At 40.4% G+C, this 14,538-nt stretch overlaps 1 protein-coding gene across 1 annotated transcript in view; it reads left to right on the top strand.

Moving 5' to 3' along the window:
* Positions 1-14,538, top strand: part of SYNJ2BP (synaptojanin 2 binding protein) — a 61,232-nt gene that overhangs the window by 17,430 nt on the left and 29,264 nt on the right. Inside the window, exon 2 of the mRNA XM_088839496.1 lies at positions 8,232-8,368. Within this exon, the coding sequence (XP_088695622.1) occupies positions 8,232-8,368 (137 nt within the window). The remainder of the gene's footprint in view (positions 1-8,231; positions 8,369-14,538) is intronic.

Raw genomic sequence — 14,538 nt, forward strand, 5'->3', positions numbered from 1 at the left:
TGGTTAAAATGTTAAATATTGTGTTGTATGAATTTTCCCTTTAAACAAACAGTGAGTTGTTTGTCCCTTAGAACTTGATTTTATGCTACATATATTTTGCCATGAAATGATTAAATGAATAGTGAGTTGTGTGACCAATAGAGCTTGACTGGTATCTAGGGAAAATTATTGGGATAGAAAAACCCTCAGGTAGATAGGGGGAAGGTAGAGTATTTGTTCATCTAGTGTTCATAACTCAACATGTGGCCACCATCATTGGTGTTAATGGACTATTTTATTTCATTTTAATGAATTATTTTTTTTCCAGAAGAACAGATTGTGAAATACTGCTCTTTTATTTTATAATGTTTAGATTTTAAAGAGAAGAATGAATGAAATGAACAATTTTCTCTTCTCTGTCATGATTAGTAAGCAATAGGGATCCTGAGTGAGGTAACAACTCAAGAATAACCTATTTTTCTTTTGGAACATATTATACTTGAGGACTGTTCTACAGTCATTATCCCAATGTTGCTTATTCAAGCCAGCCCCCAAAACAAGTTGATTTATGCAAACTTTTTTTCTAACGCAGTTGTTCATATTTTCTACAAAGATACAGCATAGCAAAATGGGTTAAAACTTACACTTAGCAATCAAACATCCTAACCTAGTGTCTGAGCTTTACAAAGAATTAGCTGTGTTACCTTTTAAAAAGTTAGTCTTTTCATGCCTTACCCTTTTAAGTTCATCTGTAAAGTGTGATAACCTCTTCATGTGTTTATTGGGGAGATTAAATGGGATAATGTATGTAGAGTGCATGGCATTATACCTGGTAAACATTTAGTAACCATTAGTTGCTGCCTGTCTTATTTGTAAACAAGCTTAAGATCCAGACCTGGAGACAGGAAGAGGCCCCAGGAAGGCATTTCTTATTTCTTTTACAAAGCTCTTAAACTGGACACACTTTCTTTCTCTCCCAGTCATATGATGGTGTCATTCTTATGCCGTCCATACACTTTTGTGCTTAGACTTCTCCTCCAAATTAGAGGCCAAGCATTCCATTTTAATCTTGATGACATTTAAAAAATTTATTGGCGCATTATAACCAGGTTCACTATGGAGTATGTCTTCATTTATTCACTTTTTAAAAAGTCTATTGAGTCCCCATCTTTTTCTTTCTCCCTCTCCCCTCAACTGCTTTTGGATAGTAGATGCCAAGTACTGAGTTAATTAATACCCTTCAGCTCCATGGGAAAGACTAGAGATCTCTTCAAGAAAATTAGACATACCAAGGGAACATTTCATGCAGAGATGGGCACAGTAAAGGACAGAAGTGGTATGGACCTAACAGAAGCAGAAGATATTAAGAAGAGGTGGCAGGAATACACAGAAGAACTGTACGAAAAAAGATCTTACCCAGATAACCATGATGGTTCACCTAGAGCCAGACATCCTGGAGTGCGAAGTCAAGTGGGCCTTAGGAAGGATCATTACAAATAAAGCTAATGGACGTCATGGAATTCCAGTTGAGCTATTTCAAATCCTAAAAGATGATGCTGTGAAAGCTCTGTACTCAATATGCCAACAAATTTGGAAAACTCAACCAGGAGCCTGGTTGGCTGTAGTCTGTGGGGTCGCTAAGGGTCGGACACGACTGAGCGGACTTCCCTTTCACTTTTCACTTTCACACATTGGAGAAGGAAATGGCAACCCACTCCAGTGTTCTTGCCTGGAGAATCCCAGGGACGGGGGAGCCTGGTGGGCTTCCGTCTATGGGGTCACACAGAGTCGGACACGACTGAAGTGACTTAGCAGCATCAGTGGCAACAGGACTCGAAAAGGTCAATTTTCATTCCAATCCTAAAGAAAGGCAATGCCAAAGAATGCTCAAACTACCACACAATTACACTCATCTCTCACGCTAGCAAAGTAATGCTCAAAATTCTCCAAGCCAGGCTTCAACAGTACATGAACCGAGAATGTCCAGATGTTCAAGCTGGATTTAGAAAAGCCAGAGGAATCAGAGATCAAATTGTTAACATCCGTTGGATCATAGAAAAAGCAAGAGAATTCCAGAAAAACATCTGCTTCATTGAGTACGCCAAAGCCTTTGACTGTGTGGATCGCAACAAACTGGAAAAGTCTTCAAGAGGTTGGAATACCAGGCCCATCTTACCTGCCTCCTGAGAAATCTATGCAGGTCAAGAAGCAACAGTTAGAACCAGACATGGAACAATAGACTGGTTCCAAATTGGGAAGGGAGTATATCAGGGCTGTATAGTCACCCCGCTTATTTAACTTATATGCAGAGTACATCATGCAAAATGCCGGGCTGGATGAAGCACAAGCTGGAATTAAGACTGCAGGGAGAAATTTCAGTAAACTCAGATATGCAAATGACACCACCCTTATGGCAGAAAGCAAAGAGGCACTGAGGAGCCTTCGATTGAAAGAGGAGAGTGAAAAAGCTGGCTTAAAGCTCAACATTTAGAAAACTAAGATCATGGCATCTGGTCCCATCACTTCATGGCAAAATAGATGGGGAAACAATCTCTGTTGTTTTTATTGATTTAATTTTATTTTTATTTTCTTGGGCTCCAAAGTCACTGCAGATGGTGACTGCAGCCTTGAAATTAAAAGACGCTTGCTCCTTGGAAGAAAAGCTTGACAAACCTAGAGAGCATATTAAAAACCAGAGACATTTGCCGACAAAGGTCTGTATAGTCAAAGCTGTGGTTTTTCCAGTAGTCATGTATGGATGTGAGAGTTGGACCATAAAGGCTGAGCACCAAAGAACTTATGCTTTTGAAGTGTGGTGTTGGAGAAGACTCTTGAGAGTCCCTTGGACTGCAGAGAGAGAAAGCCAGTCAATCCTAAAGGAAATCAGCCCTGAATATTCATTGGAAGGACTGTGATGCTGAAGCTGAATCTCCAATATTTTGGCTACCTGATGTGAAAAGAAGAGATGTTAGAAAAGACCCTGATGCTGGGAAAGGCTGAAGGCAGAAGGAGAAGGAGATGACAGAGAACATGATGGTTGGATGGTATCACCGACTCAATGGACATGAGTTTGAGCAAGCTCGAGGAGGTGGTAAAGGACAGGGAAGCCTGGCGTGCTTCCCTGGGTTTGCAAAGAGTCAGACATGACTAAGCGACTGGAGGACAGCAACTTCAGCTCCATAATACATTGTCCTCATCAGTAGGTTCAAAGTCCCTTTTAGTTTTCATTCCTAAGCTTCTATCCCTCCCTCACAGATAATGTGTCTGAAATATGTATACGTTTTTGTAAATAGGTAACACTGTTCCCAGAGAAGGCAATGGCACCCCACTTCAGTACTCTTGCCTGGAAAACCCCATGGATGGAGGAGCCTGGTGGGCTGCAGTCCGTGGGGTCGCTAAGAGTCAAACAGGACTGAGAGACTTCACTTTCACTTTTCACTTTCATGCATTGGAGAAGGAAATGGCAACCCACTCCAGTATTCTTGCCTGGGAAATCCCATGGACGGAGGAGCCTGGCGCGCTGCAGTCCATGGGGTCGCAAAAGAGTTGGACATGACTGAGCGTGCATACACACATACTATTAATATCAACATTACATTTTAAAACTGTTACTTTGTGTGCTTATTCAGTGCATCTGTGTTTTAATTTTTTCTTAGTTACCTGTTCCCCAAAGGATGAACACCTAAATTGCCATCAGTTCCTCACTACCACAAAACATGCAGCAATTAATAGATTCTTACATTACCCTTGACAAAATGATCACATTGGTCCAAACTGAGATGCTTTTGAAATTGAAAGGGACTATTTTAATTGCACTGGGACAGTTTGCGTCTATCAAGATTCCCTGGCAAACCAAGATATGTGGTCCACCCTCGTTATGGAAGATTTTCCTTAGAGCCAATAATCATCGGTTGTATACTAGGGTAGACCTTCCCATTCTGTTTGCTTCCAGCTGACATCTGGTTGGTACGTGTACTGGCCTGATTATTGAATATTTTCAATACTGCCATTGCTAGAAATTACTCAGTGAGGGAGAAGTCTGGGTCACAGGTAATAGACAGCCTTAATTTCCATAAGGATGAAAGTTTATTGAGTTCCACAGTCCAGTCCTATTAATAGATGGGTGGACATTTTAATCTGTCTTCCTTTATTTCAGGATTTTTCACATTTGTATTTTATGTTCATTCATCCTTTCTCCATCAGACTCTCTAGTTTGGGGGTGTAGCAGGCACTACTGTTTTATTGGCAGCTACTGTTAAAGGAGCTACTCCATGTAGCAACCACTGTATAAGTTTATAAAGGATTTTTTTCAGACTTTATGTTATTGGACCCTACTTTTTGAGTTAGGACAGAATTTATAATCCTTAGGTTACAGAAGCAGCAGCTGCGGAACAAAGGCACACTGACTTGTTTTAGTCCACATACTGGGTAAGTTATGGAATTGAATTTGTGGCCAGGTTGTCTGACTTTAATTTACTTTTGCAGCCTCTAAGAGGGAAGGAGAAAGGATATATTTCTATTTGTTGTCCAAGCAGAGACTGTCCAGTTTACCTTTATGTCTTCCTCGGAATATAATGCAGTGCCTCAGTTCAGTTCAGTCGCTCAGTCGTGTCCGACTCTCCGCGACCCCATGAATCACAGCACGCCAGGCCTCCCTGTCCATCACCAACTCCCGGAGCACACTCAAACTCATGTCCACAGAGTCAGTGATGCCATCCAGCCATCTCATTCTCGGTCGTCCCCTTCTCCTCCCGCCCCCAACCTTTCCCAGCATCAGAGTCTTTTCCAGTGAGTCAACTCGTCGCATGAGGTGGCCAAAGTATTGCAGTTTCAGCTTTAGCATCAGTCCCTCCAATGAACACCCAGGATCGATCTCCTTTAGAATGGACTGGTTGGATCTCCTTGCAGTATAAGGGACTCTCAAGAGTCTTCTCCAGCACCACAGTTCAAAAGCATCAATTCTTCGGCGATCAGCTTTCTTCCCAGTCCAACTCTCACATCCATACATGACCATGGGAAAAACCATTGCCTTGACTAGACGGACCTTGGTTGGCAAAGTAATGTCTCTGCTTTTTAATATACTATCAAGGTTGCTCATAACTTTCCTTCCAAGGAGCAAGCGTCTTAATTTCATGGCTGCAATCAGCATCTGCAGTGATTTTGGAGCCCCAAAAAATAAAGTCTGACACTGTTTCCACTGTTTTTCCATCTATTTCCCATGAAGTGATGGGACCAGATGCCATGATCTTTGTTTTCTGAATGTTGAGCTTCAAGCCAACCTTTTCACTCTCCTCTTTCACTTTCATCAAGAGGCTTTTGAGTTCCTCTTCACTTTGTGCCATAACATATAGTAAATGATCAATAATGAATAAGTTGATTGAGGACTATGTAGGTATCCATGGGGCCCAGGCTTGAATTGGTAATATTGCTCCTCAGTGCTTCAGAGACTCCTGTTTGTTGCAGCAACGCTTCAAGTTAAAGGTAAGTTCAGTTTGTAAATATTGTAGCTGAAGAAAGAGACTTCTTGTTAGTCTAGAAGTCCTCATATTAGGTGGTGTGGTTTGTTTACAATTGATGTAGCAATAAGCAAGGCATTATAAATATGCTTGTATATGTGGCGGGGAAGGAGTAGACTGTGCTTGTTTGTATATAGAAAATTTGGGGAAGATGTTTGTTCCGTTTTTCTTTTTTAATCACCATTCTGTAGTTTTTTAAATACCCAGCAGCAGAGTCCTTTTTCTTTCTAACTACTATGTTGCATTCAGCTACATAACATAAACTTCCTATTCCCAAGATTCCCAGAGGCAGCTCTATTGTTTGGTGAGGATATTGGATTTCATTGAAAAATTTTCTCCAAATTGTTTCTCCCAGTACTGAAAGAGGCTGATTGGCCTCAGCGCACCCTGCTGAAACCTGTCACGGTCTTCAAGGTATTTCAAAGCCTTTTATAATCAACCTCCACTTACCTTTCCATCTCATCTGAACTGCCTCCCATCCCCTTTCCATTACTGTCTACCCACTATGATAGAAATTAAGAGTTTTCTGAGAGAAACCATTTAGTAACTTAAAATTTTTATAATCTTCCCTTTAAAGGAGTTGAAGTAGTCATCTTCCAGTGGAAGTTCTTTGTGCTATGTATCCTTTTCATTCTCTAGCTGCAGATACTCTGTACAGGAGGTAGGCTATTTCAATTAGACATTTCCTGCTGCTGCTTTCTTTGGTCATGTGTTTCCTTAAATCATAGATTGATTTGCTTGTGCGTGTGTTAATACGATGAGGTTCACTTAGGCTTTCGTCTCATCACTTTAAGTATCTGTGTTCTGTTGAAACCAGTAGTAGGCTAGTGATTATGGCTGTATTTTTCCAGTTGTGCTACCAGATAAATGTTTTTCATATCTGTTTTATGTGTTTCCTAATATATGTGTTTCCTATCTCTTTTCTCTTTGCACTGTGTCTTTGAATTCTACAGCACCGGATGTAAAGAAGGCCCTATTTTCTTTCTTTTCTTTTTATTGCATAGATAAAAAGTGGCTTTTCTCTACTGCATAGATAGAAACCATATGACAATAGTTTGTAAATGAAGCCCTTCCCACAACTTATTGTTTGGTCCTTGGAAATAGTACCTTGGTAGTCATTTTTTTTTTCTTTTTTTAAATTCAATTTTATTTTATTGTGGTAAGAACACTTAAATGAGGTCTACTCTCAACAGTTTCTTAAATATCTGATAAGGATATTGTTATCTGTAGGCACAATGTTGTACGTCAGATTTCCAGAACTTCCATCTTGCAAAACTGAAATTTTACACTTGTTTAAAATCATCACTCATTGAAGTGAAGAATAGAATGGTGGTTGCCAGGGGCTAGGAAGAGCAGGAAATGGGTAGTTGCTAATCAATAGGTTATTAGTTATCTATAGTAAATAAGACACAGGTTCTGGGACGATCCTCTGGAGGAGGGCGTGGCAACCCACTCCAGTATTCTTGCCTGGAGAATCCCATGGACAGAGGAGCCTGGTGGGCTACAGTCCATAGTGTCATGAAGAGTCAGACACTACTGAAGCAACTTAACACACACACAGTGAATAAAACTTGCCAGTCACTATACCCAAGGATGTAGTGTTTGCACTTGAGGCATAAAAGGAAAGAAGAATGAATTTGGTGGTTTCGTCCTGTCGTGAACTATCAGTTACCTTTTTCTGCTACCACCTCAATTCAAAATAGAAAGAAATAAAGGAACTCCCAAAGCCATTTCTTCCAAAGCACCACCATACACAAACTCTTCTGAAGGCTGGGAGAAATATACAGGGGAGGTTTGTTTAAGAATCTCCCTCTCAATAAGAAACAGTTCATTTGCCAACTAGTTAAAAGCGTTGCTTCTTCTAAGCAGGAACATCAGTATTTTGGAGCCTCCAAATGCTACCAACAGAATCTAAACCAAATATGAGCAGCACATCTTAGAATTGCCTTAATTGCCTGTGGTCTGCAAAGCTGACCACTAAGTGCTGAAGAATCCAAATGTGAAATACTTAGTCTTGGGAGCCTGGGAGAATTGCTCCTAATTCTTTTGTTTATTGGTTGGGAGAAGTGCTTTGGGGGTAGAGAGATATCATAAAGGCAAGAAAGAGCTTAGAGCTCAGAGCCAAGAGGCCTGGGTTCCTGCCCTGATTCTGCTCTTGGGGGTGGGGGTTGGGGGGCTGAGGCTGTCATGGCTTTCAGGAAGCAGGGTAAACTGATGAAGACAAATACAGTCTGTGCAACGATGCTTCTGGCGAGCTCCATGGTGGCTCTGCAGGCAGCTAGGCTGGGGAGAGACTGAGCTAAAGTTGAGCAGTGTGCTTTCCTGCATGCAGGACGTCTCAGAGCCTTTCATGTCATTATAGTGACAGGTGATATTTATTAACCACTTACTCTCAGCCATCACAGTGCTAATGACTTTGAAAAAAATTTTTTTTTCTTTTTGTATTCAACTAACCATGTTGATCACTGTTTTTGTATTTTTAGCGCTGCCTGGTCTGATTGAGTAACTCTGGGTACTCTTGACCTCTGTTAGTGATACTAATCACTGACCTTGCCCATTACTAGCCACCAGCTACATCACAGTCTGGACTTCCCCACCCCGCTTACCCCTCACCACCACTCTCTAACTCCTACCCCTGCCACCAGGCCTTTCCTTTCTCCTTCTCCTTATCTTCTTTAACCTCTCTCCTCCTTCTTCACCGCTATCTCCTTTACAACTCCTCCATGATTTTCTTAGGGCTGGGCTTCAACATCGTCGGTGGGACAGATCAGCAGTATGTCTCCAATGACAGTGGCATCTTCGTCAGCCGCATCAAAGAGGACGGGGCTGCGGCCCTGGATGGGCGGCTCCAGGAGGGCGATAAGATCCTCTCGGTGAGAACTGGCTTCCGCCTCCTTCACTGTCCCTGGCTCCTTAGACACTCGTGCCTAACCCCAACCCCCTCCTCGGGAAGATTCCTGCCTGCCTATTTGGATCTGGAAATACAGTAATTCCCTCACAGACGAATGCGTTCCAGTCAGAGAGCGAGTTCATAAGGCTGATTTGTTTGTAAGTGCAACAAAGTGAGCCTCGGTACCCAGCTAACACAATTGGCTACATAGTACTGTACTGTAATAGGTTTATAATACTTTTCACACAAATAATGCATTAAAAACAGAAGATGAAACATTTTAAATCTTACAGTCCAGTACCTTGAAAAGTGGCGGAGTGCAGCAGCGGGCATTCGAGGGCTGACAGTGAGTGAACTGGCAAACAGAGTTATTGGGGGAGGGAGACGAGGTGGGCGAGGATAGAGCGGAAGGATGCTCAGCTGTAGGAGGTGGAGGGCAGGCTGCGGTTTCATCAGGCCTTTCGTGACTGGACATTCGAACACTTACTTGCATCTTTAAACGTTCGTGTGTAGGGGACTTACTGTATCCAGATTGTAGAGTTCGGTAAGCGGGACCTTGATCAGGCATCTTTTCCAGCCCTGCCATAGAGCATGGAGGATAGTACCTCACTCAATGGAGAAGGCAAATTAAATCCAGAATGTGAGGGATTGGTGTGTGGGAAAGGGACTTAAAACTCACAGTTTTTTGTTGTTCTTTTATTATACTTTATTACTTCCTTTTGTTGATTGAACACTCAAGTGTGTCTTCCTTTACTCCAAAATTGGAGATGAAAGAGGAAGGTGGGAATTGTGTCCTTTTAGACTCAAAGAGCTTTTTAAACTCATTATTTAGATGAAATTTGGAATGCAATCTGATTTGGTTATCTGTCCACCATGCTCCCACTTCACCCTGCTGATGTCTCTAAGAGGGCACTGATTACATGGTTACCATTGATTTTATTATTTTCTGGAAGTTCCTCAAGGGCTCAGAGTACATCTTTTTTTAACCATTTATATGCTAACACAGTGTTTAATATATATTTAACAAAATGAACAAGTTAAGAAATTTAAGAACACTCGGAAAGATTGGCTGATCTAGAATATAAATAATAGCATCATGGACGGTAATACCCCATTTCACTGATTGTTTTGCCTCTTTACTGTCTCCTCGGCCCTGTTTATTAATCTGAGAAAAAGACAGTAATAATCTACCTCAGTTTAGAAGCAGGTTATTTCTTATTGCTCCTAGGAAAAAGACATTCTAAAAACATGATAGCAGCTTGAGTGATGTGTTGAGGAAAACTTGAGAATGGGTTGTTAAGATTAAAGTGTAGCATGCAGTTGGAGACTTTGCAGTTTAATCCTTTGACACAGAACTGCATTCTCTGCAGAGCACTGGGAACTAGGCTTCATGGTGAAGAGGGACTTGAAAACAGAAGGGTTAAGAAGAGAGTCATTACTCAAAAGGCTTTGGTTAAAGAGAAATCATTGAAAAATGAGAATAGTTAAAAGGTTTTGAGCATTCTATGCCAAGCAGTATACTGAGAACTTTAAACTTATTTAATATTATAACAACCCTACAAGGTGGGTATAATTGTTATGCGTATTTTGCAGCTAAGAAAGCTTAGTGAGGTCAAACAGCTTGCCCAAGGTCATATAACTAGTAGATGGCAGAGGACTTGGTCTGCAAATTTGGAATCTTTACTCTTAACCCATATACTATATTGTCTCCTAAAAGATAAATGAGGAGTTGGGGTTCTTTATCCTAAAGAGAAAGTTGCATGGTGAATTAGTAGAGTTTATATATGGTTTTATATAAAAACTGAAATTAGTCTTTTCTATTAAGGGTAAAATGATAGAACAAAAGGACATATACCTCAATGTGAGAGAATTTATTAGACCTGAGCCAAGATAAAGGAGCCTTTCGTATGCGAACCATCACCTCAGAGAGAAAAGAAATTACTGGAAGGCCACTCAAGTCTTTTTAAAAGATTTGGTAGGAGATAAATGTCAATGAAGAGAAAAGTAGATGTCTAAAAACCTCAGCTCAATTGTCTTTAAAATTTATAGCAGAGAACTTGACTTTATCAAAATACAAAAAATTTATTATAAATATCTCTTGCAAGATATTAAACATTGCAACTATATATAAGACATATTCCAAAGAATGATTCAAGTTTATGTTCTGGCCAGGTAAGGAAGAGGTATGTAAAAGAAGGGAGGAGAAAATCCCAAGCAAACAAAAGGCAAAAATATAAGACAGTATTCTTACCTGGGAGATTCCATGGATAGAGGAGCCTGGTGGGCTACAGTGCATGGGGTCACAAAGAGTTGGACATGACTGAGCAACTGAGCACCCATGGTATCTCACTATTGTTTGGTCTTCCCTGGAGTCTCAGTGGTAAAGAATCTGCCTGCCGATGCAGGAGATGTGGGTTCAGTCCCTGAGTCAAGAAGATCCCCTGGAGAAGAAAATGTCAACCCACTCCAGTATTCTTGCCTGGGAAATCCCATGGACAGAGGAGCCTGGCGGGCTGCAGTCCAGGGCTGCAGTCCATGGGGTCGCAGAAGAGTCAGACACAACTCAGCGACTAACCACAGCAACAACCCTCTTCCCTACTTCACCATCCTTCAGGGAATGCAGTCACCCTCACCTCTTATTCTTTGCCTTCATCATAAGACATACTGAGAGAAATAGAGAAGACCAAAGAAAAGACGGAGCTTATACAAGAAGAAAAGGCCAGCATGTTCTCTGTTCTATCTAGGGCTACATTCTTTGTCTCCAGTTCCCCTCTAAGAGTGTGCTGCAAAATTTAAATTCTAGATCCCTCTTCTTAAGAAACATTGCCTCACTATCCTGTTCCCTGTGTATCCTTCAGTGTACTTGTTAGGCATTAACCATTAAATGGTTCCACCTGTTCTTGAGCTTGCTTTATCTCTTTGCTGTACTTAAGTGCTCATTTGTAATTAACTTTGGAGTCTCTATAAAATGATACTAAATTATTTATTGGCCTGTATTCCCATTTGTTCTTTAAGGGCTTCCATATTTTCCTCACATGGTTATTTTTCCATGTTGTAAAATTTGCTCCGACTATTTCTGGTGCTAGGTAATCAGACTAAGAATATATCCTTTCTTTAGTACATATTCATTTTTGGTAACTAATAGAAGTATCATTAAATGACCTAGATTTCATGTGAGTAATTATTGACTATTAGTTTAAAGCTTCCCTGGTGGCTTAGATGGTAAAGAATCTGCCTGAAGTGCAGGAGATGAGTTTGATCCCTGAGTCAGGAAGATCCCCTGGAGAAGGGAATGGCTACCCACTCCAGTATTCTTGCCTGGAGAATTCCATGGACAGAGGAGCCTGGCAGGCTACTGCTATGTGGTCACAAAGAGTCGAACATGACTGAGCAACTAACACTTTCACTTTTCACTTAGGAGATCAGTTGGCAACTAGAAACTCTCATCCAGTCAGTTACAGAGACATTGAAATATGCAGGATCCTTTAGACAGAGTACCTCTAAGGAAAAGTCCTTGTACGCCTATTGCTGGCACAGAATAAGCACCTAGTAAGCTGGTGTGCTGTGATTCATGGGGTCGCGGAGAGTCGGACACGACTGAGCAACTGAACTGAACTGACTGAAGCTAGCTGCTCTGTGAATGAAGCTCTGTCACCTAGGAGCTTATTGCAAATGCAGAATATTAGGAATGAATTATAACTGACTTTTTTGGTTTGACTTGATTAATTGGAACTAGATGATCTTTTTTTTTTCCTTCAATGAAAAAAGAGGATCCCTCCCCCCAAGTTGTAATTCATTTCAAGATTTGGGGGAAGAATTAAATTATCCAGAGTATAATCTGAGGTCAGTGCTTACTAAATTGAACGCATTCTTTCTCTGTATCTTACACATCTGCATTTATATTATCCTATAGTTAGCACTCCAGTAACTCTTACATTATCCTAAATGTAATGCCGTCCAAAATTATTAATCATCCAAGAAGGCTTATTTTAACTCAGTTCACTCCTTTTCTAAGGCAGGAAATGGGAAACTCATTTTTAAATACTGCTAACAGCCATAGTTAAAGCAAAAAATCGTATGACTCCCCATCGGTTAACTAGAATACCACAATCTTAACACTGAGTTAACAAAATTTTCTAGCATGTTGCAGATCTCTCAAGTTTAATACAACTTACAATACCATGAGTTAAGGAAACTGAAGTAACAAGTTTAGCAGTCTTCTAAGATTTCTCGGTTGAATAGCTCTTGGTAGTAAAAGTGAGGTCCAAGGACAATCTGTCTATCTCCTGGGAGTTTATTATGAATGCAGCGTCTCAGGAAACAGCCTGTGGATAAATTTTGAGAAGCACAGCTATAGGCAAGTGTTTTTCAACTGTTTCAATTTATGACCTGTAATGGGAAATGCACGCACATGCACATAAGCAAAATTAAAATAATACCTATCTCTTCTGTATGTGATGCATTTTGATATGTTGTGTTTTCTAATTTCACTTATTTAAAATTGTTCCTCTTATTTAAAATTAAATTCTAATCTTGACCCACTGGATTGACTTCACTGTCTTTTGTTATGGGTCAACAGACCTGTCTTTGAAAAATCACTGCTCCAGTAAATGGAAAATTATTGATGGAGTCTGGATACATAGACTATGGATTAAGTAGGGTAAGTAGACTGGGTGTGAAGAAAGCTTCAAGCAATTTAGGTTAAAGCTAACTCAAACTTCAGAATCACCAGATTACTAGAATGGGGCCTAATAAATTGCACTGTTAACAAATTCCCAAGTTAATGCTGCTGGTCCTGAGACCATACTTTGCAAATCTTTGGTTTATGTTATTAGGTTGGTACAAAAGTAACTGCAGTTTCAAAACCACGAATTTTAAATCATTATAACTAGGATCAAACACACCTTTATTAATCAAAATAGGAACTATTACAATCAACACATTTTTGCCAATGAGAAATAAGTTTGTTTATTCATGTAGGGTAAAGATCTATACTTTGGGATTCGATGAACTCTTGGAAAGCATATTCTGCCCCTGCTGGTTGTGGAAGCGTTTTGCCTGCAGAAAATTGTTGAGATACTTGAAGGGTAGTCAGTTGGTGAGAGGTTAGATGAATATGGCCCAGGAGGCAAAACTTCATAGTCCAATCCGTTCAACTTTTAAAGCATTAATTATGCGATGAGCAGTTGGACATTGTCATGGAGAAGAATTGAGCCTATTCTGTTGATCGATGCCAGAGGCAGGCATTGCAGTTTTTGGTGCATCTCATCAATTTGCTGAACGTACTTCTCAGATGTAATGGTTTCACCAGGATCAGACCAGCTGCAGACCACCAAACAGTGACCATGACCTTTTTTTCATGCAAGTTTGGCTTTGGGAAGTACTTTGGAGCTTCTTCTCAGTTCATCCACTGAGCTGGTCATTGCCAGTTGTCATATAAAATCGTTTTCGTCACATGTCACAGTCCGAGAAATGGTTTGTTTTGTTGCATAGAATAAGAGAAGACAACACTTCAAAAATGACAGTTTTTTTGTTTTTTGGTCAGCTCATGAGGCACCCACTTCTCAAGCTTTTTCATCTTTCCAGTATACTTCAAATGCTGAATGACCTTGCATGGTCGACGCTGAGTTCTCAGACAACTTCTTGTGTAGCTGTAAGAGGATCAGCTTCTGTGATTGCTTTCAGTTGGTTGTTGTCAACTTCCAATGGCCACCCACTGCACTCCTCATCTTCAAGGTTCTTGTCTCCTTTGCAAAACTTCTTGAACCGCCACTGCACTGTACATTCATCAGCAGTTCCTGGGCCACATGTGTTGCTGATGTTGCCAGTTATATCCACTGCTTCATGACCCGTTTTGAACTCAAAAAAATTGTTTGAATTTGCTGTTTGTCTAACATCAATCATTTCTATAGTGTAAAATAAATATAAACAGTAATAAGTCATTGTTAAAAGAACATAAAGCAAGAAATGCATTTTGAATGATGTAAAGCATAACCACATTTCTTTAAGGATGTATCCCAATATGGCAAATTTCCACAGTGTAGAACCACAGTTACTTTTGCACCAACCTAATAGTATTGCGATAGAATGGATTTAGGATTAAATTTTAAATCCTAAATTTATATTTAGGATTAAAGTCTACAGCACTTGGAA

Source organism: Moschus berezovskii, chromosome 9 (genome assembly GCF_049115385.1).
Source record: "Moschus berezovskii isolate FMDL1 chromosome 9, NW_MosBer_1.0, whole genome shotgun sequence".
Taxonomy (NCBI): Eukaryota; Metazoa; Chordata; class Mammalia; order Artiodactyla; family Moschidae; genus Moschus; species Moschus berezovskii.